The sequence below is a fragment of the Trichechus manatus genome, unplaced genomic scaffold, assembly GCF_000243295.1.
Source record: "Trichechus manatus latirostris isolate Lorelei unplaced genomic scaffold, TriManLat1.0 scaffold00032, whole genome shotgun sequence".
In the NCBI taxonomy this organism is placed as follows: Eukaryota; Metazoa; Chordata; class Mammalia; order Sirenia; family Trichechidae; genus Trichechus; species Trichechus manatus.
Genome location: NW_004443968.1, coordinates 2,725,389 through 2,747,452, shown reverse-complemented (window position 1 = coordinate 2,747,452; position 22,064 = coordinate 2,725,389). Strand labels below are relative to the sequence as shown.

The 22,064-nt window shown below is 38.7% G+C and overlaps 1 protein-coding gene across 5 annotated transcripts in view; it reads left to right on the top strand.

The window, feature by feature from the left end:
- The first annotated feature begins 301 nt into the window (after positions 1-301).
- Positions 302-22,064, top strand: part of TMEM161B (transmembrane protein 161B) — a 77,379-nt gene continuing 55,616 nt past the window's right edge. For 3 of the 5 annotated variants that reach the window (XM_023730080.1, XM_023730081.1, XM_023730082.1), the window contains exon 1: positions 302-394. In XM_023730080.1, coding sequence (XP_023585848.1) covers positions 392-394 — 3 coding nt within the window. In that variant the 5' untranslated portion in view covers positions 302-391. The remainder of the gene's footprint in view (positions 395-22,064) is intronic. The other 2 variants (XM_023730084.1, XM_023730085.1) reach the window with 1 other exon arrangement.

The window sequence follows — 22,064 nt, the reverse complement described above, 5'->3', positions numbered from 1 at the left end:
TCACCTCTCAGACGGAGGATGCGCTCTGCCGAAACCACCCCACCTACCTCAGCATCCTCGCAAGCGCTCAAGGGCGCACTGCCCGCCCACTTACCTGTGGTGCGCCTGCGCCTCTCCCGCGCGTTCTCAAGGTCAACACCGCCCCCAGCCCTTGACCTAGCGCCTACGGAAGTCGGTTTAGAGGGCGTCTTGCGTCTCCTCACCTCTGCGTGGCGTGGGGTCGTCTGCGTTCAGAAGGGGGAGGGGCTTCCTGTCCCGCGCGGAGAGAACTTCCGGCAGAGCCGGAAGACCGTCTCCTTCACTTCTTTGAGAAGCTGCATGACGAGGAGGGGAGGTCCCGGTCGGTTCCGACTACTCGTGGGCGTCTGGTCCACGACCTGTTTTTGGCGCCATGGTGAGTCGTCTTGTGAGGCTTGGAGTAACCATAGTCGGGAGGGAGAAACTGGGAGGTCAGTCCTGTGAAGGGAGCCGGTCATTGCAGGGCAGGAGTCACCATCTGCCCCGGAGTGCCGTCCCCCTGAGGAAGCAGCATCCGTTCTCCTGGGTTGCGATGCTCTGGCGCGGGGGTGGGGGGATCTGTCAGAGAGTACTGAGTAGGTAGCCCTCGTGTTCGTGGCCCATTCACTGTGTATGGCACGTGGCGCCGGGTGGTCCCAGAGTTGACCTTTCCTGGCAGGTCACCTTCTCCCCTTTCTCAGTCACAGGGCAGTGACCAGGAACTCCAGATCTTAGAAACGCTTTTAGCCTCTCCAGGTGAACGCAACGGGTTCCCTTCTTGTAGAGGATCAACACCTGTCACGTATAGAGGTAGCAGAGTCAGCTCACCTATTAAACCTAGCCCCTTGGGAACTATAAAGATTATGTCAAAAATAAATCCAGACTTACTAAGGAGAGACTTTTCGGTTACTGCAGTGCAAGGGGGTGGGGGGCGCAAAGGGGGCTAAGGAAATAGGGAGACTGCTCTGACCATAATATCTGCAAGCATCTTAAGGGGTTAGGCAACAGGGTTTTTCTTTAATACCTGTTGCCGTCGAGTCGATTCCGACTCTTAGCCACCCTATAGGACAGTAGAGCTGCCCCACAGGGTTCCCAAGGCTGCAGTCTTTACGGAAGGCGACTGCCACATCTTTCTCCTGTGGATCGGCTGGTGGCTTCGAATTACCAACCGTTTGGTTGGTTAGCAGGTTGGTTGCTTGACCACTACACCGCCAGCGCACCTTTTTCTTTAATAGGAGTAAACCGGGCTAGAAAGAACCGGGTGTGGAGAAGTGGGATGAAAGGGTGGATGGTCGGACAGTAGATCAGAGAATGTTTTACCCTGAGGCCATCCTAGTCTTAAGGAGGGGCTGCATACTGGCTCAGGCTGAGGGTGGGCCAAAGGCTTGGGGAAAGGAGAATCTTAACTCAAGTTTGGTTAACAAGCAGTTTGTTCCACTTGGTCAGTGGAGACAAACAGTTCATCTAATCATTTATGAGGCAAAAATTAAGAATTTAGAGGATCTATATCTGGCTTGTCATAGGTAATCAAAGGGGGCATCCGAGTCTTAGCTAAGTCATATGGGGAAGGGTGATTCTTTGCAGTAAGCAGTTTCCCAGAACACTGGAGAGTGGGGGGATTTCTTAACTTTTGCTGTTTTCCCTGGATCACAGGACTCAGGTAAAAGTCAGCATTGTCAGTTGCTTGACTAAATAAAAGGTCTCAAACCTTCATATGCAGTCTTCCACCTTGGAATTTAGCTTCAGTTTGCCATGTTTTTTCAGGGCCACATATAGCCACCGTTCAGCTGTTGTGTGTGTGATGAATAAATTTGAATGACTTTCGGAGACTTAACTGGGTGTGAAACGAAAGAATTTCAAGGTAATATGGTTCTTGATGCACTCTACCAGAAAACCTATGTCTCTTTGGGTACTTTTTTTTTTTAACCTCAGTGAATAATACGCTTTGTATTCATTAAGGTTTTTTTTTTTCTTTTGTATCAATGAGAATAGACAGGGAATAGTAGAACTGGAAGGAACCAAAGATAATAGTGTAGCCCCCCACCCCCATTTTACAGAAACTGAAAACTTCTTACCTTTAAGTTCAGTTTTTGACTTCTTGGTCTGAAAAGTTTAAGATAGTGCTTAATTAAAATCCTTAAATTCATAATAGTCACAGAGGAGCTGAATGTGAGCTTCTTCCCAGTATTTTTTAATACTAGAAGTAAAACTCCTCTCCCCCTTAAAAAGAGTTTTAATACTAGAAGTAAAACTCCTCTCCCCCTTAAAAGGAGTTTTAAGCTAATGTAAACTCATGCTGTTTGTCAAAGACCATCTCTTACGTAGTACCAGAGGCCAGACAGCTGACCGTCCCTTGTGGCATTGCTTATATTTCTGGGTCAGTTACTTAAACTCAACTTTAGCTTTCCCAGTTATGAAATTGATAATGTTTCTTTGTATATGCCTGTGTGGTCAGTGCTTTGACTCCTTCAAAAGAAAGGGTTTAACCATTCAGTGAAGTGAATCAACATGGGCTGAATTTAGGAATCAGCTTAGTTGAATTGAGAATGTCTTTTGCACTGCATGGGCCTCATATATAATGAGAAGAGTACTAGACTTGAACTCAGAAGACCCAGTTTTTGCCCATTATTTGAATTTGGCAAAATCACTCAATTTAGATAAGAGTTCCAGTTCCTCCTAGATAAGTGTGTCTTGATGGGAATTAAACACCTTCTAGTTTATGATTATATGACTTTACTCAGGACTTTTTCCAGAATAGATCCATGTTTCTAATTAAAATTTAGTCTGATTTTCACTGTTTTTCCTTTTTTGGTTTCTGAAGTTTGATTTATTTTATAATTTCCTTTTTTGTGTGTATAATCATACACCACATTGGTAATACTTGGAACGCTTGTCCATATATTTGGCTAAGTATTTTTCTTTTGTCTTAAATGCTACAGAATGGGAAGCAATTCTTGGGACATCTTTATTTCATTTTCATTTTAATCAGTTATATACACAATCTGCTGTCTCATTCTCTGACATACTATGTAGATCAAAACTCAGTAGATGCGTGTGCATGTAACAGCGTTCTCAGATTGTGACTAAATGATAACAGGATTATGATCCACACCAAAAATTCTGAGTATTCACTCTAGTTTTTCTGCTTTCATGTTATTGTGAAAATGGAGTCTGTAGAAAATTTACTAAAGGAATAAAACTTTTTATTGTTGCAATTTTTAAAAATTACAGACCAACCGTAATACAATAGAAGTCTTTCTATCATTCAGACTGATCTGTGGGAGAAAGGTAGATTGGAACTATCACTTGAAATTGCAAGTATCTCATGGCCTGCTTTATCTGTGTAGCATCCCATAGTAACTTTTACTAGGAATGTAAAAAATTGAATAGGTTGCAAACCTTTGTCCTAATCAATCAGAGCTAATGAGAAAGTTTTTTCTTTTAGGGGTGGGGGTGTCACGGAAGGGTGTTGGGAACCAAGATTAATGTGGTATGTTGTAAGAGAAATAAATGTAATAAGCTCAAAGAGTATAGAGGAGAGAAATTCATTCTAACTTGAGTTGTTGGTGTGGTCATGTAGGTGACATTTCAACTGAGTTTGAAAAGTGAATTAGGACATTAGTTCTCAAACTTCAGTTTGCATAGGAATCATCTGTGATGCTTGATAAAAATGCCTGTCTGGGCCTGATCACCTGGGGATGGAGTTTCAGAATCTCATTTTTAACAAGTTCTTCAGTTAAATCTGAAGCTGGTGACCCTTAAACCACATTTTGAAGATCCTTGTGTTAGAAACTTTGATGGAGGTATTGAAGGTTCTTGTGCTAGCTGAGTGATAATCAGACATGTACAGTCTGAAGGATGGTTTCATCAGTTAACCACAAAGTAACAGAGATTCGGGTTCTTTCCCAATTCTCTGAATTTCTTTTCTTTCTTCTTCACTACTTTCCTAAAGAGGCTTGGTTGAAATAATGTTATAGACTGCTCTCTTGGCTAGCATTTGGTTGACTCAAGGTTGGTTCTTAAGACGATGGTTTATAGGTTGAGCTTTGGTCTATTTTTTAAAAAAATTTAGTTCTTTGCTTTGGGGTAGGGACTTGAAGTGAGTTAAATTGATTACAGAAAATTTGAAGATATTCTGAAGTATTCATTTCTAAGAGGTTACTAATTATTGTCTTGACATGAGTTTTGCCCATATTACTAAGTCAAGAATTAACACAACTTGCCCTAAAAGAATTTCCCTGAAATAAACTTATCTGTAAACTGCTTTCCTACTCTTTCTATATAACCTATGTTTGAGTTAACAGAAAAAATAATCTTTAAAGTCCTAGTGAAATGAATATTCTCTTAGTTTTGATTGAAATGATTGCAAATTTGTTTCACCAAGCAAATATTTTTGAAATTATGCCCTTAAGGGTATTTGTTTAATTATTCCCTGAGTATTTATTAAGCACAATCTATATGCCAGATACTATTCTTAGTAACCAGGATATACCTTTTACAAAACAGACGGTCTCTGCCCTTACGAAGATTCTGTTTTATTGGGAGAATCTGATTATAATCAAATAATGAGATAGATACATAATATGTCAGTAGTGGTAAATGCTACAAAGAAAGATAAAGCAGAGTAAGTAGATAGAAAACAATTGGGGTGGCTGTTTTAGATAGAGCATTCAGGGAATGCCTCAGTGAGGAAGTGACAGTGGAACAGATTTGAATTCATATATGAATATGTATATTCTGCCTGGTACTTACAGTACATATTTATGAATTATATCCTTTAATTATTAGTAGTCTATCTAAATAGCAGACACAAAATTCATACTATTTTCAGTTGTATAAATCTTTCCGTAAACTGCTATACATCGCCTTTCCAGTGAACAGAAAAATAATAGAAATTTGTTAAAAAAAAACAAAACCCAATAATAGCAATATTAACTTTTATTTAATAGATTGCATTTTTGTGCCACGTATTTTTAGTCTTTTGAGTTGTTACACTTCTCAAGAGAATACAACTCATTCACTCAAAATATCCTGATTTTACATTATATCTTTTATTTACATAAAACAGACATAGTAATTGTGTTAACAAAGTAGGTTAAGTATGTTTTGTATCTTAGCTATAAACTTTAAATTTTAGAAAAATGCCCTGGAATAATTGTTTTTGTGGTACTTTGATATTGATACTCACAATCTTAGTATCTGATTATAAATATAAACAAATGACATTGAAAGTCCACTTAAACTAGAAGACTCCTGTAGTTTGACTCTTAAGATTCTATGACTCTGATGTGAATTCATGAGTATTATTGATTTTAACTGTGTAGACTTTAGTTTTTTGAGAAACATTTATGGAGGATTTATGCTTCAAACTTTATGTAAGGCACTAGGGATAAAATACTGAGTAAGATGGTGTTTGCTTAGCCTTCAAGGAACTCAGTCTAGGAGGAGAAATAGACATATGAACAAAATATAGTACGTTTAGTAGAATGTACAATGGGAGCACAAAGGAGGAGGAATATTCAATTCATATGGAGTTCAAGAAGGATCTCACAGAGGAGGGTTGGTTAGACTGGGTCTTTAAGGTTAAGTAGAAGTTTATATGGTAAATAAAAAATTAAATTGTACTTGTCCTCAGTAATAATAATATTTATTGAGCAGTTAATATTTATCTGGTACTGTTCTAAGCCTTGGAAACCCTGGTGGCGTAGTGGTTAAGATCTATGGCTGCGACCAAAAACTTGGCAGTTCGAATCTGCCAGGCACTCCTTGGAAACTCTATGGGGCAGTTCTCCTCTGTCGTATAGGGTTGCTATGAGTCGGAATCGACTTGATGGCAACCGGTTTTTGGTTCTAAGCCCTGGTGGTGCAGTGGTTAAAAGGAGCTTGGCTGCTAACCAGAAGGCTGACAGTTCAAACCCACCAGCTGCTCCACGGGAGAAAGATGTGGCAGTCTGCTTCATAAAGATTTACGGCCTTGGAAACCCTATGGTGCAGTTATCCTCTGTCCTACAGGATCACTGTGAGTCAGTGGCAATGGGTATGAGCATTTAATATGTCATATTTGTTCCTAGCTTGTCTCACAGTAATTCTATTTCTTTTGCTCATAGGGCTTTAAAGATTGGCTTTCTCCCTTTCTTTTCTACTTTGACTACCTATTGCTTGCAGCTAGGGCTTTGTTTCCTCCCTGCCTTGCAAAAGAGAATGTGTTATAGAGTACTTTGCCTTCCCTTGGATTTTAAGGTTTTCACTGCTAGGAACATTGGGCAGAGTCTTCTTCCTTCCTCCTCTCTTTTCTTCCCTCCCTGCCTCCCTCTTTCCCTCCCTAATTTCTTGAAGATCCTTTAGGGGAAATTGATCAAACTCTTGATGATCATGGGTTTTTGCAGTAAAAATTGTTAGAGGTAGAGAGGTTTGGATTTTGAAGAAGAGATGAGATAGAAATCCTAAGGGACACTGGAGAGAGAAAGGGAGGCTTTACTCCACTAATGGGAATTACTTAGGAAGAAGGAACTTCCACAGGCTGTTCTGCATCCTATTATATGATTGTAGACTGCCAACAGTTAATGCCTAAATACTTGACAGTGTTAGACTCTGGCTGTTTTTTCTTACTTAGCTAGGTTTAATACTTTTATCTTTGTGATAAGTAATAGAAGTCTTTTGAGATGTTAATCTGAATTGTTTATTTCTTCGTATAGTTATCTGTGTCTGCCCTTTACATAGTGTTTAGTTGATTTTTGTTATCTTTCGCCTGATGATTGTTTCTGTTTGCCCCAGTGCAATGATCCACTTAGAAAAAGCAATGTCATAGCTTCCTGCTTTCTTTTAGGAAAGTCATACTGGAGGATTCTGTTCCACCAAAGCCAAGCTTCATTAACTTGAATGTTTATTAAGTATAATTATCATTTGAAAAGATTTTGGCCATTTTCACAATGAGGGTAAATGGATTAGAAAATGGTTCCACTTTATGGTTTCTGGGGATATGTGTTTAAGTACTCCATAACTAGAATCATTTGTTTTGGGGTTCAGTCTTGCTCAAAAGAAAAACAGTGACTTTTTTTTCTCAAATCTTGATTTTATTAGAGATTAAATTCATTAGTAGAATTTTACTTGTGTTTGAAGTGATGCTTATTGACTCCTCCTTCCTCTTTCCCCATTAGATCAATTAACTTTAGGACAATGAGACCTCATTGTATCATTTATTCTTAGACAGTTTAGTTGTCTGGGTAGGTCAGATGTTTCAGGTTGAACAAGTCTTTCTTTAAGACAAGAGAGAAAGTAGAAAATAATCTGGATAACTGTAATCAGAAATAATTGCCAACAAAATATGTTTTCTAATCAGTAGGGACAGATAAGAAAGCTTTGGAGACATTTATAGTAATGTAGGTCATAACTTTGAGACTTTTTAAGTTGATTTTTAAGATTAAATTTAATCTTTAAGATTAAAACTATTTTCTAATTTGATTTCAACGAACATTTATTGAGTGCTTATTCTTGATTTATATAGAGAGCTGCCCAATTAATCATTCTATCATAAGCATTTAACGTCATCATAGTTCTTTTTCTTGACAGCCACTGTCTTAGTCTTCTAGTGCTGCTATAACAGAAACACCACAAGTGGATGGTTTTAATGAAGAGAAGTTTATTTCCTCATTATCAAAGTAGGCTGAAAGTCCAAATTCAAGATGTCAGCTCCAGGGGAAGGCTTTCTCTCTCTCAGCCTTCTCATCAATGTTCCCAGAATAGGAGCTTCTCGGCGCAGGGACCCCGGTCCAAAGGACGCGCTCTGCTCCTGGCACTGCTTTCTTGATGGTATGAGGTCCCCCTGTCTCACTGCTCACTTCTGTCTTTTATATCTCAAGAGATTGCCTCAGGACACAATCCAGTCTTGTAGATCAGGTCCTGCCTTACTAACACAACTGCCACCCATCCTCCCTCATTAACATCATAGAGGCAGGTTTACAACACATAGGGAAATCACACAGTACCAGGAGTCATGGCCTAGCCAAACTGATACACACATTTTTGGGGGGACATAATTCAAACCATGACAGCCACTAAAAAGAAAATTTTCAGATTTTAAAGAAAATGAATCATTTAAGAAGGGAGAATTGGCCAGGTATCTGAGAGAGTTTTTTTTTTTTTAAACTGTAGTATAGGCATTCACAAGTCTTTCCTGAGAGAAATTCCCACAAACCACTAATTGATGAGAGTAGTGGCCAGTGGGCCAGGTCTGTAGCTTTACATTAACTTGGAACTCTGGTTTCCCTTCAGGTCTCTTGTAAATATTGTTGTTAGGTGCCGTGGAGTCAGTTCCACCACATAGTGACCCTATGTACAACAGAACAAAACACTTGCCCAGGCTTGCGCCATCCTCACAATCGTTATGCTTGAGCCCATTGTTACAGCCACTGTCTCAGTCCGTCTCCTTACGGGTCTTCCTCCTTTTCACTGACCCCCTACTTTACCAACCATGATGTCCTTCTCCCGGAACTAGCCTCTCCTGATAACATGTCCAAAGTATGTGAGACGTAGTCTTGCCATCCTTGCTTCTAAGGAGTATTCTAGTTATACTTCTTCCAAGACAGATTTATTTGCTCTTTTGGCAGTCCATGGTATATTCATATTCTTCATCAACACCACAATTCAAAGACATCAATTCTTCCGTCTTCCTTATTCATCTTCCAGCTTTTGCATGCATATGAGGCAGTTGAAAACATGATGGCTTGGGTCAGACACACCTTAGTCTTCTAGGTGACATCTTTGCTTTTCAACACTTTAAAGAGGTCTTTTGCAGCAGATTTGCCCAATGCACTGTGTCTTTTAATTTCTTGACTGCTGCTTCTGTGGGTGTTGATTGTGGATCCAAGTAAAGTGAAATCCTTGACAACTTCAGTATTTTCTCCGTTTATCATGATGCTGCTTATTGGTCCAGTTGTGGGGACTTTAGTTTTCTTTGAGGTATAATCCATATGGAAAGCTGTGGTCTTTGATCTTCATCAGTAAGTGCTTCCAGTCCTCTTCACTTTCAGCAAGCAAGGCTGTGTCATCTACATAACACAGGTTATTAATGAGTCTTCCTCCAATCTTGATCCCACGTTCTTCATGTAGTTCAGCTTCTCGGATTTTTTGCTCAGCATACAGATTGAATAGGTATGGTGAAATGATACAACCCTGATGCACACCTTTCCTGACTTTAAACCACGCAGTATCCCCTTGTTCTGTTCAAACAACTGCCTCTTGATCTATGTACAGATTCCTCATGCGCACAATTAAGTGTTCTGGAATTCCCATTCTTTGCAATGTTATCCATAATTTGTTATGATCTGCACAGTTGAAAGCCTTTGAATAATCAATAAAACACCAGTAAACATCTTTCTGGTATTTTCTGCTTTCAGCCAGGATCCATGTGACATCAGCTGTGATATTCCTGGATTAATATTAGCTCATTTAGTCCATATGAGGAAAGGATTATTATTCATTCCCATTAGCAATAACTACACATCACAGGTTTTGATGGTGGTTTAGAAATGGTAAATCTGTGAATGCCAAAGATCTATTGTGTATTTAATTAAAATATTGCAGTCATAGACAATAAGATCTGCTTGAGATTTTAGAGATCCTTTGCCAACTCTTGTCATTTTGTAAATAAGGAATGAGTCCCAGAGAGGACTTGTCTAATTGTTGTTAGCTAGTTAGTGACAGAATTACTTAGATCCTAATGTGTTTAATTATTTTACTGATTGAAATAATTACAGCAAGTGTGTCCATCTACACAATTTATTTTAACATTAAAAACAGAGGCAGGGCCAAGATGGCAGAGTAGTCAGACGCTTCCAGTGGTCTCTCTTGCAACAAAGATCTGAAAAAACAAGTGAATCGATTATATATATGAAAGTCTAGGAGCCCTGAACATCAAAGGCAAAGTTGAGGAATCAAACTAAACGGTGCGGGAGGGAGAGACAGTTCAGAAGTAGCGAGAGTTACCAGAACTGACCCAGGGGGAGCCGGCACCCTGTGGGCTGGATTGGCTCGTGTGCGCAGTGAGGCAAGTGGTGGTGTTCGGGATGCGTTTTCCATGTTGGGAGAGACCGAGCGGCGGAGAGTCTGCTCAGACCTCCAGAGCCAGTGAAAAGCAGTGCCCAGTCAGCAAAAGATAAGTACGTGCGTTTAACCTACCATGTGGATCAAAAAACACCTCATTTGGGAAGAAACTCTCTTCGATTTACCTGCTTCCTCCCAGCTCTGCACCAGGTCTCGGGTCTGCTTCAGCGATTGCCGCGTACCCTGGGCTGGAAGTAGGACCTGTAACGCTCCCCGAGCCATTCTCCCAGCCTTGAAGATGGAACAGATTAACAAACAGAAAAAAATAATCTGCCAGCTACCCTAAGCCAGGAACCCAGGGCAGGCACAACTCCTTTGCCTAGGCACAGGCATAAGGGGTCCATCGACTTTGAATGCCTTTCACCCCTGCATAGACCTGTGTGGGCCCATTTCAACAGTGTAGGCCCTCATTAGCACAGTACAACAGGGTATATACCTGAAGCCTAACTTCACTGTATCAGCTGTATGGTGGAGTGGCAGGTTACTGTCATTTGATACCTCTCTGCCCATTAAGCAGGGTCCTGACTTACCCACATCAGTGGCCTGAAGACTGGTGGCTCCATCCATGCGACCTAGCCATCTGCGACGGGTCCAAGAATAAGTGGTGCCTCCCAGTCCTTACAGCCAACAGCGCTGGGTGCCCATAGTCCAGCTGCAAAACCCTCCCACGTACGCACTCTAGGGAACAGCCACAAACTTTCCTCCCAGACACTCAGGGGCAGCTGTCAGTCCCCTGCCTTGCTCAGCACGTGCCTCCCTACTGCAGCCGGATGCCTGTGCCTACTGCAGTCACCCCTGCCCATCTAGGACTGTAGGTGAGAGCCTGCACCACACAGTTGGTAACCAACTCTCCAGACACCTGAGCTGAATCGTTACAAGAAAAGTAAATGGACCCCTGGGCTCACATACCAGGTAACATCTAACAACCTAGTGACAAGACGTTAGAGCTTCAAAGGCACTGATAATCAAACTAGCTCACACGAACAGCCTATTTGGGCGTATCAAACCAAAACAAAACAAAAAGCTAGGACACAGTAAGCAAACATAAAATAAATAAATATAATAACTTACTGATGGCTCAGAGATAACAGTCAATATCAAATCACATAAAGAGGAAGACCATGATGGCTTCAGCAAGCTCCCAAAACAAAGAATCAAGAAATTTTCTGGAGGAAGAGAACTTCTTGGAATTACCGGAGGCAGAATATAAAAGATTAACATAAAGAACTCTTCAAGAGATCAGGAAATAGATCAGACAAAACAGAGAACACACAGGCAAAGCAACAGAGGAACTTAAGATTATGGGAGAGCACAATAAAAAATTTAACAGGCTGCAAGAATCCATAGAGAGACAGCAAACAGAAATCCAGAAGATTAACAATGAAATTTCAGAATTAGGCAACTCAGTAGAAAGTTATAGGAGCAGAATTGAGGCAGTAGAAGTCAGAATTAGTGAGATTGAAAATAAAGCACTTGACGCCAACCTATTTGAAGAAAAATCAGATAAAAGAATTTAAAAAAAAATGAAGAAACTATACGAATTATGTGGGACTCTTATCAAGAGGAATAACCTACGAGTTATTGTAGCACCTGAACCGGGGTGGGGTGGGGAGGCGGTGGGCAGTGGAAGATAACAGAAAATACAGAGAGAATTGTTGAAGATTGGTGGCAAAAAACTTCCCTGATATCATGAAAGATGAGGATATCTATCCAAGGTGCTCATCAAACCCCACATAAGGTAGATCTCAAAAGAATGTCACCAAGACATAATAAAACTTGTCAAAACCAAAGATAAAAAGAATTTTAAGAGCGGCTAGAGATAAAAGAAAGGTCATCTACAAAGGAGAGTCAATAAGACTAAGCTCGGACTACTCAGCAGAAACCACGTAGGCAAGAAGGCAATGGGATGACACACATATAAAGCCTTGAAGGAAAAAAATTGCCTAACAAGAATTATATGTCCAGCAAAACTGTCTCTCAAATAGGATGGCAAAATTAGGGCATTTCCAGATAACCAGAAGTTTAGGGAATTTGCAAAAACCAAACCAAAATTTTAGAAATACTAAAGGGAGTCCTCTGGTTAGAAAATCAATAACATTGGATAACAACCTAAGACTAGAACACAGGACAGAGCAACCAGATATCAATCCAGACAGGGAAGTGAGAAAACCAAAGCTAAAATGCTGTAAATAGGGAAACAGAGATATCAATATGTAAAAGGTGACAACACTAAAACAAAAAAAGAGGGACCAAAAAATGTAATCATAGGTCTTTCATATGGAGAGGAAGTCAAGGCAATATAAAGAAATAAAAGATTGGTTTAAACTTAGAAAAATAGGGGTAAATGTTGCGGTAACCACAAAGGTAATTAACGATCGTACACATCAGAATAAAAAACAAAATTGTAAAGACTCAGCAAATACAAAATCAACAACAATGAAGAAGATGAAAATACATAAAAATGACTCAGCACAGAAAATTAAGTGGAAGAAAGAAACTCAAAAAACACAAAAAAGACATCAAAATGACAGCACTAAACACATTTCTATCAGTAATTACTCTGAACATAAATAAACTGAATCCACCAATAAAGAGACAGAGAACGGCAGAATGGATTAAAAAACATGATCCATCTATATGCTGTCTACAGGAGAAACGCCTTAGACTTGAAAACACAAACTAAAACTCAAAGGATGGAAAAAAATATATCAAGCAAACAACACTCAAGAAGAGCAGGAGTGGCGATATAAATCTCTGACAAAATAGACTTTAAAGTAAAATCCACCACAAAGAATAAGGAAGGACACTATATAGTGATTAAAGGGTCAGTAAACCAGGAGGACGTAACCATAATAAATATTTATGCACCCAATGACAGGGCTCCAAAATATGTAAAACAAACTCTAACAGCATTGAAAAGAGAGATAGACAGCTCCACAATAGTAGTAGGAGACTTCAACCCACCACTTTCAGTGAAGGAGAGAACATCCAGAAAGAAGCTCAATAAAGACATGGAAAATTTAAATGCCGCAATCAACCAACTTGACCTCATAGACATATAAAGAACACTCCACCCAACAGCAGCCAAGTATACTTTCCAACACACATGGAACATTCTCCAGAAGAGACCACATATTAGGCTGTAAATAAGCCTTAACAGGATCCAAAGCATCGAAGTATTACAAAACAATTTTTCTGACCGTAAAGCCATAAAAGAAGAAATCAATAACAGAAAGAGAAAAAAAAAAATCAAACACATGGAAACTGAACAACACCTTGTTCAAAAACTACTGGGTTATAGGAGAAATTAAGGATGGAATAAAGAAATTCACAAAATCAAATGAGAATGAAAACACATCCTACCAGAACCTTTGGGACACAGGAAAAGCACTGCTTAGAGGTCAGTTTATAGCAATAAACGTATACATCCAGAAAGCAGAAAGGGTCAAAATCAAAATATTAAACCTACAACTCGAACAAAGAGAGAGCAGTGAAAGAAGCCCTCAGACACTAGAAGAAAGCAAATAATAAAAGAGCAGAATTAAATGAAATAAAAAATAGAATAAAAATTGAAAGAGTTGACAAAAGCAAATCTTGGTTCTTTGAAAAGATCAACAAAATTAATAAACTTTTGGCCAAACTGACAAAAGGAAAACAGGAGAGGAAGCAAATAACCTGAATAAGAAATGAGATGGGCGACATCACAACAGAACCAAGTGAAATTAAAAGAATCATAACAGGATACTGTGAAAAATTGTACTCTTAACAAATCTGAAAACCTGGAGAAATCTGAAAACCTGGAGAAATGGACAAATTTCTAGAAACGCATTGCCTACGTAAACTAGCTCAAACAGTGGTAGACAACTAAATAAACCTATAACAAAAGAAGAGACTGAAAAGGTAATTAAAAAACTCCCAACAAAAAAAGCCCAGGTCCAGATGGTTTCACTGGAGAATTCTTCCAAACTTGCAGAGAAGAGTTAACACCACTACTACTAAAGGTATTTCAGACCACAGAAAAGGATGGAATACTCCCAAACTCATTCTTTGAATGCAGTATAACCCTGATACCAAAACCAGGTAAAGACACCACTAAAAAAGAAAATTACCCAATATCCCTCATGAACATAGATGCAAAAATCCTCAACCAAATTCTAGCCAGTAGAATTCAAGAACATATCAAAAATAGTAATTCATCATGACCAAGTGGGATGCATGCCAGATATGCAGTGATGGTTCAACATTAGAAAAAGTCAATATAGTCCATCACATAAGTAAAACAAAGGACAAGAACCACATGATATTATCTACTGATGCAGAAAAGACATTTGACAAAGTCCAACACCGATTCATGATAAAAACTCTCAGCAAAATAGAAATAGGAGGGAACTTCCTCAATGTAGTTAAGGGTATTTATACAAAGCCAACAGCCAACATCATTCTAAATGGAGAAAGTTTGAAAGCATTCCCCTTGAGAATGGGAACCAGACAAGGAAGCCGTTTGTCACCACTTTTATTCAACATTGTGTTGGAGGTCCCAGCCAGGGCAGTTAGGCTAGAAAAAGAAATAAAGGGCATCCAATTGGTAAGGAAGAAGTAAAAAGTATCTCTATTTGCAGATGATATGATCTTATACACAGAAAACCTCTAAGAATCCACAAGAAAACTACTGGAACTAATAGAAGATTTCAGCAAAGTTTCAGGATACAAGATAAACATACAAAAATCAGTTGGATTCCTCTACACCAACAAAGAGAACTTCAAAGAGGAAATCACCAAATTATACCATTTACAGTAGCCCCCAAGAAGATAAAATACTTAGGAATAAATCTATCCAGAGACATAAAACACCTATACAAAGAAAACTACAAGACGCTACTTCAAGAAACCAAAAGAGACCTGCATTAGTGTGAAAACATAACTTGCTCATGGATAGGAAGACTCAACATTGTGAAAATGTCTATTCTACCCAAAGCAATTTATAGATACAATGCAATCCCGATCCAGATTGCAATGGGAATTTTTAATGAGATGGAGAAACAAATCACCAACTTCGTATGGAAAGGGAAGAGGCCCTGGATAAGTAAAGCATTACTCAAGAACAACAACAAAGTGGAAGGCCTCACACCACCTGTTTTTAGAACATATTATACCGCCACAGTAGTCAAAACATGTTGGTAGTGGTACAACAACAGATATATAGACCAATGGAACAGAATTGAAAATCCAGATGTAAATTCATCCACCTACGAGCAGGTGTCATTTGACAAAGGCTCAAAGTCCATTAATTGGAGAAAAGACTGTCTCTTTAACAAATGGTGTTGGCATAACTGGATATCCATCTGTAAAAAACTGAAACAAGACCCGTACCTCACACCATGCACAAAAACTAACTGAAAATGGATCAAAGACCTAAATACAAAATCAAAAATGATAAAGATCATGGAAGAAAAAACAGGGACAACACTAAGAGCCCTAATACACAGCATAAACAAAATACGAACCTAAGTAACAATGCACAAACACCAGAAGAGAAACTAGATAACTGGGAGCTCCTAAAAATCAAACACATATGCTCATCAAAAGTTTTCACGAGAAGAGTAAAAGACAACCTACAGACTGGGAAAAAAATTTTGAGTACGAGAAATCTGATCAGCGTCTAATCTCTAAAATGTACAAGATACTGCAAAACCTCAACAACAAAATGACAACCCAATTAAAAAATGGGCAAAGGATATGAACAGACACTTCACTAAAGAAGACATTCAGGCATTTACCAGATACATGAGGAAATGCTCATGATTATTAGCCATTAGAGACATGCAAATCACAACTACAGTGAGATACTACCTCACCCTAACGAGGCTAGCATTAATCCAAAAAATAGAAATAATAAATGTTGGAGAGGTTGTGGAGAGACTGAAACACTTATACACTGTTGGTGGGAATGTAAAATGGTACAACCACTTTGGAAATTGATTTGGTGCTTCCTTAAAAAGCTAGAAATAGAAGTACCATATGATCCAGCAGTCTCACTCCTTGGAATATATCCTAGAGAAATAAGAGCCATCACACAAATAAGTGTATGCACACCTGTGTTCATTGCAGCACTGTTCACAATAGCAAAAAGATGGAAACAACCTAGGTGCCTGTCAATGGACGAATGGATCAACAAATTATGGTATATTCACACAATGTAATACTATGCAATGATAAAGAATGATGAATCTGTGAAACATCTCATAACACATATGAATCTGGAAGGTGTGCAGAGTGAAATTAGTTGCAAAAGGACAAATATTGTATGAGACTACTATTGTAAGAACTCAAGAGAAGACTTAAACACTGAAGAAAACATTCGTTGATGGTTATGAGGGTCGGGAGGGAGGGAGAGGGTTATTCAATAACTAGATAGTAGATAAGAATTATCTTAGGTGAAGGGAAGGACAACACACAATATGGAGGAAGTCGGCACAGCTGGACTAAACCAATCCTGAATACGACCAAACACGTCGAGGGGCGGGGACCATGCTTTCAGGGGACATCTAGATCAATTGGCATAACAAAGTTTCTGAAGAATGTTCTGCATCCTACTTTGGTAAGTGGCGTCTGGGGTGTTAAAAGCTAGTAAGCGTCCATATTAAGAGACATCAATTGGTCTCAACCCACCTGGAGGAAAGGAGAATGAAGAATCCCAAAGACACAAGGAAAATATGAGCCCAAGAGACAGAAAGGGTCACATAAACCAGAGACTCCATCAGCCTGAGACCAGAAGAACTAGATGGTGTCTGGCTATCACCAATGATTGCCCTGACAGGGAACATAACAGAGAGTCCCTGACAGAGCCCAAAAAAAATGGGGTGCAGAACTCAAATGCTAGTAAAAAGACCAGACTTAGTGGTCTGAGTGAGAATGGAGGAACCTCGGAAGACATGGCCCCCCAACTCTCCATTAGCCCAGAACTGAAACCATTCCCGAAGCCAACTGTTCAGACAAAGATTAGACTGGACTATGGGACATAAATTGATACTCCTAAAGAGTGCTTCTTAGCTCAAGTAGACACAGGAGACTGAATGGGCAGCTCCTGTCTGGAGGCGAGATGAGAAGGCAAAAAGTGACAGGAGCTGATTCAATAGACACGGGAAATCTGTGGTAGAAAGGAGGAGTGTCCTGTCAGATTATAGGGAGAGCAGCTAGGGCCACATAGCAATGTGTGTGTAAATTTTTTTTATGAGAAACTGACTTGAACTGTAAACTTTCACTTAAAGCACAATTAAAAAAAAAATACAAGTTGCCATTGAGTAGGTTCCATCTCATAGCAATCTCATATGTGCCAGAGTAGAACTGTGCTGCATAGTGTTTTCCATGGCTGATTTTTCTGAAGTTGATTGCCAAGCCTTTCTTCCGATGTGCTTCTGGGTGGACTCCAGCTTTTTGATTTTTTGATTAGCAGTCATGTGTGTTAACCGTTTGCACCAGTCTGGTTCCATAAAGATTACAGCCTTGGAAACCCCATGGGACAGTTCTGCTCTGTACTACAGGGTCGCTCTGAGTCGGAATTGACTTGGTGGCACTGCGTTTGGTTTTTGGTTTTGGGTAGGGATGCACATTAAATTTCCTTCTTTTTTTGTACATCTTAAAAATTCAGAGTTAAACTTAAATTTGTGTTTTGAAATTATTTAATGAAGCTTTATTATTCTTTTCAATGTGTAATTTTACCTTATTTAAAAGAGTATTTGTAACATACATACCTATTAAATTAAATCAAGAGAATTGTCTTGGAAAAGTAGATAATACCTTTCTCTGAGACATGTAGAAAGCAGAATATATTGTCTTTTGATCTTAAAGTGAATACTTTCCTTCTTTATGCTAAGATTCAGTGCTTGCTTGACACAGTAGGAACCTGATTATAGTTTAGTGGGCAAATTTATGCTTTATCCTTTTCTTTCTTCTAAAAGGTAAATACTTATTCAGCTTGTATTGAAAATCTGTTGTGCCGAGCACTTTACTGGGAGTGGGGTTCGGCTGAAGAAATGAGATAAAATACAGTTTTAGTGGAGGAAAGACTCCTAAATTAGTGGTCACAGTTGAATGTGAAAAAGGGTATTTTGGAATTATGTATGTTTTTTAGTAGAAGCTAGAAATTTAAGAAAGGCTTTATAGAGGAAGTGAAGGTTGAATAATAAGTAGGAATTGGTTTGAAGAAGATTTGTAAATTTCAAACATATGTCTTTTAATTTATTAGTTTCTTTGTATATAGACCAGTAGGAATATTTTCTAAAATGTCAGAAACCTACAGTGCACTGAAGTAATAGTGGTAGAAGTTAAGAAAGCCTTCTTCTATGGAACCTTTTGTTAGTACTTTTCAGAACTATAATGAAACATTTATGGATATCTTGCCTAGAGGTGAAGTGGCTTGTTAAAATCTTTAAAAATATTTCATTTTCAGCAATATTTTAATGACTGTATGGTATTGCTTTATATGAGATATTCCATAATTTATTCAATCTCCTGTAGTTGTGGAAAATTATCTTTTAAAATAAACAACTATTAATTTCAACACCTATGAGTGAAAATGCTTTGTGAAGTATATTAGAATGGTGTCTATTCTTGTTAAAAAAAAATAAAAGTACTAACCTTATCCTCTTATTTGTTTTTGGTATTGTATTTTGCCATATTAATTTATATTGGGGAAAATATTTTCTAGTAAGTTTATTTCTAAATTTAATCAAATTCCAAAAACTACCTTATACCATCATGTTCACCAGAAAGACAGGAGCTGCTGTTTTTGAACATAATTTTGCCAACTTCACGTAATCCTTAAGAAAGTTAGAAAGTGTTAGGACATTTTGTTGAGGATTTATGCTTTTTGACCTTAGTTTTAAATTACATTAAATTTCTTATTTCTCCTGAGTTGGGAAGTAGTAAAAATTTCTGCTTGTGCTTTTTACTTTGAAGAGATTAGGGATGTATTGTGTGCTGCTAAACATTGATGCTGGCAAACCAAACTAATTCTCTGAACAATTAAATTTGAACATCCATATGCTTGAATTTTTGGGCAGCACAAACGGTTAAGTGCTCAACTACTAGCCAAAAGGTTGGTGGATAGAACCTACCCAGAGGCTCCTTGAAAGACAGGCCTGGTGATCTGCTTTCAAAAGGTCAGTCTTAACAACCCCATGGAGCTGTTCTACTCTGAGTTAGAAATGACTTGACATCAACTAACAACGGTATGCTTGAGTTCCAATCGTAGTTGTTGATAATTGTGTTTTACGGTCCCTTTTCTCTCGTTTTAATTTCTTTATAATTCTGTTTGTGAATTATACATTTGAGCTCTATGAAATTACCATTTTGTAGATCAAAACAGTTAAATATCAGTGATTTCATATGATTCAATCAATAAACCTATACTAAATATCAGTAAGTGACCTTATTCTTTAGCCGCTTTCATACCGAATCCTTCTGTTATTTTCATTTCAAACTTAGCATAGGTCTCCTTTTGTTACTTTCAGACCAGTTTACTGTGTCTCTAAGGGCTGGAGCTATGTCATAAAGCCAGATAAAGGCCAGAATAGCCCGTGTAATCAACCTGGGATAGACTTGGTCTATGGGAAGAAGTTCTCCTTGTTTATTCGTAATTGTTTTAGGCTGCTTACGTCTGCTTTGGAATTATATGGAAGAATTTCTCTCCTGGAATAAATCTAGACAGTACTCTCTCCTCTTAAAGGACCTATTTGAAGTAACCATGTTTTAAAAACCCAACTTGGGTCTGTCAGTCATCCATGTGAGTTATTTCTTCTGACCTTTTCTTAACTTTTTAGACCTCTCTCTCTCACATTGCCAGAATGGTAATCCTGATTTTTAATCTCATGACATTTTCCCTCTCCTGACCTTGAGTTGGCAATGATTATTCTTCAGGTTTCTTCTCTCGAACTTTGTCTGCTTTGGTGCTTTCTTTGTTTTGATCAGCCACTTAGTTATCCTGCATTTTCCTATTCCTGTAACCTCTACCAGGTCCTAAATCCATATCAATCATTTCTCTACTGATTCATGCAGACTCGCAGTCGCTTGGCAATCATTTAGTCAGTTCCTGTGTTCATTTTTGCCAAAATTCTCAAAATGACTTTCAGCTGACCACCCCACCCCCTTTGTTTTATAGCTTAGCTTCTCACCCTTTTTTGATCTGTTGCTTCTATTACTGTGGCTAAGTTCATGTAACTTCTGAAAACCTCAGTTTTCCAATTTAATACATTTTCATATCTATTTGTGCTTCTGCTAACTAGATCTTATAAAGTTGTACTTTCTTTTTACGCTTTTGATACCATCTATTTCTGATCTTTAAGTGACTACTTCTGCACTTAACTCCTTTCTAGAATATTCAGCTCCACCCCTAATGTTAGTTCCTTCCCTTTTGCCTTAAACATGAACATTTCCCCCCTTATCTGTATGAACCATTCTAGGAGCCCTGGTGGCACAGTGGTTAAGAGCTCGGCCGCTAACCAAAAGGTCTGCAGTTCGAATCCACCAGCCACTCGCTGGAAACCCAGTGGGGCAGTTGTTCTCCGTCCTGTAGGGTTGTTATGAGTTGGAATCAACTCGATGGCAACAGGTTTGTTCTAGTAGCCATCAGATTTTCCCTTTAGTGCTTAGTTTTTCTAAGGAATAATTATGCCCATTATTTTCATTTTATCTTTACATAATTGCCTGATTTTTATTTCTACTTACTGAAACTTTCCTTACAGAAATAATTAGTAATCTCATGCCTAATTCCTTTATTTCCTCTAAATATCTTAATTCTTTTTTTTTTGCTCTTGTTTTTGAAGATAGTTTAGTTTAAGCTCTTGTGGTGTTGCTTGAACTGTCTCTGTGGATTTTTAATTTAGCTCTTTGCTTCCTATTACTTTTACCCTCCAATTTATTTTCCCACTTTAGTGGCAGAGTTTATCCTTCCAAATTATATTTGATGTGGTTGCTTCCAGGCATAGGATCCTGGACTTCTTTCCAAGTACCTGGAGAAAAGTCCATTTTGTGCAACACTTGGAAATCTAGCCATGTGAAACTTCTCATTTCTGGATCATGCCATTTGTTCTCTTTCTAAAGATAGATGTGTCTACCTAAACTTCTCGTCTCCTATTCTGATAGTGGGATACTTTTTTAACCCTGAGAGACTTTCCAGTGTCACGTATGTGAGTCAGTCCTTCCCAGAACTCCAGTGCTCCCATAACATTGGGCACTGACCTCTAACCATATCACTTATCACATATTATTTGTAGGTGCCAGTGATGGGTGGCTAACACTTTTAATAGCTTGATAAAATCAACACCTGATAGAAGAGATGAGTGTTACATCATCTCATCTGGAACTTAGATATGTATTGGTTCCAAGGCCGATGGTAGACTAGATTGCAGTCATATGAATGGTATTTACATATTAAAAGAATAATTTTTAGATAGGTTTTATTTAAAGAAACAGTGCATCAGTAGGAAGGTAGTTTTATCAGTTGAAAGTCTAGAAAAACAGTTTAAATAGAATTGAACATATTTATCCAGTACTACTTAAGATTGAGGACCCTGATGGCACAGTGGTTAAGCGTTTGGCTGCTAACCAAAAGGTCAGCAGTTTAAACCCACCGTCTGCTCCTTAGAAACTCTATTAGGCTGTTCTACTCTGTCCTGTAGGGTCGCTATGAGTTGGAATCGACTTGACGGCAACGAGTTTGATTTTGGTTTTTATTTAAAATTGAAAGTATTTTACCCTCTACAGAGCTATGCTGTATATTTCATCAGACTTTAGCACTGCCTGAATGAAATATCCCTCAGTGGGGCTCTGGGGACCATGGTCTCAGGGAACATCTAGCTCAATTGGCATGACACAGCTTATAAAGACAATGCTTTACATTCTACCTTGGTGAGTAGTGTCTGGGGTCTTAAAAGCCTGTGAGCAGCCATCTAAGATACTCCACTGGT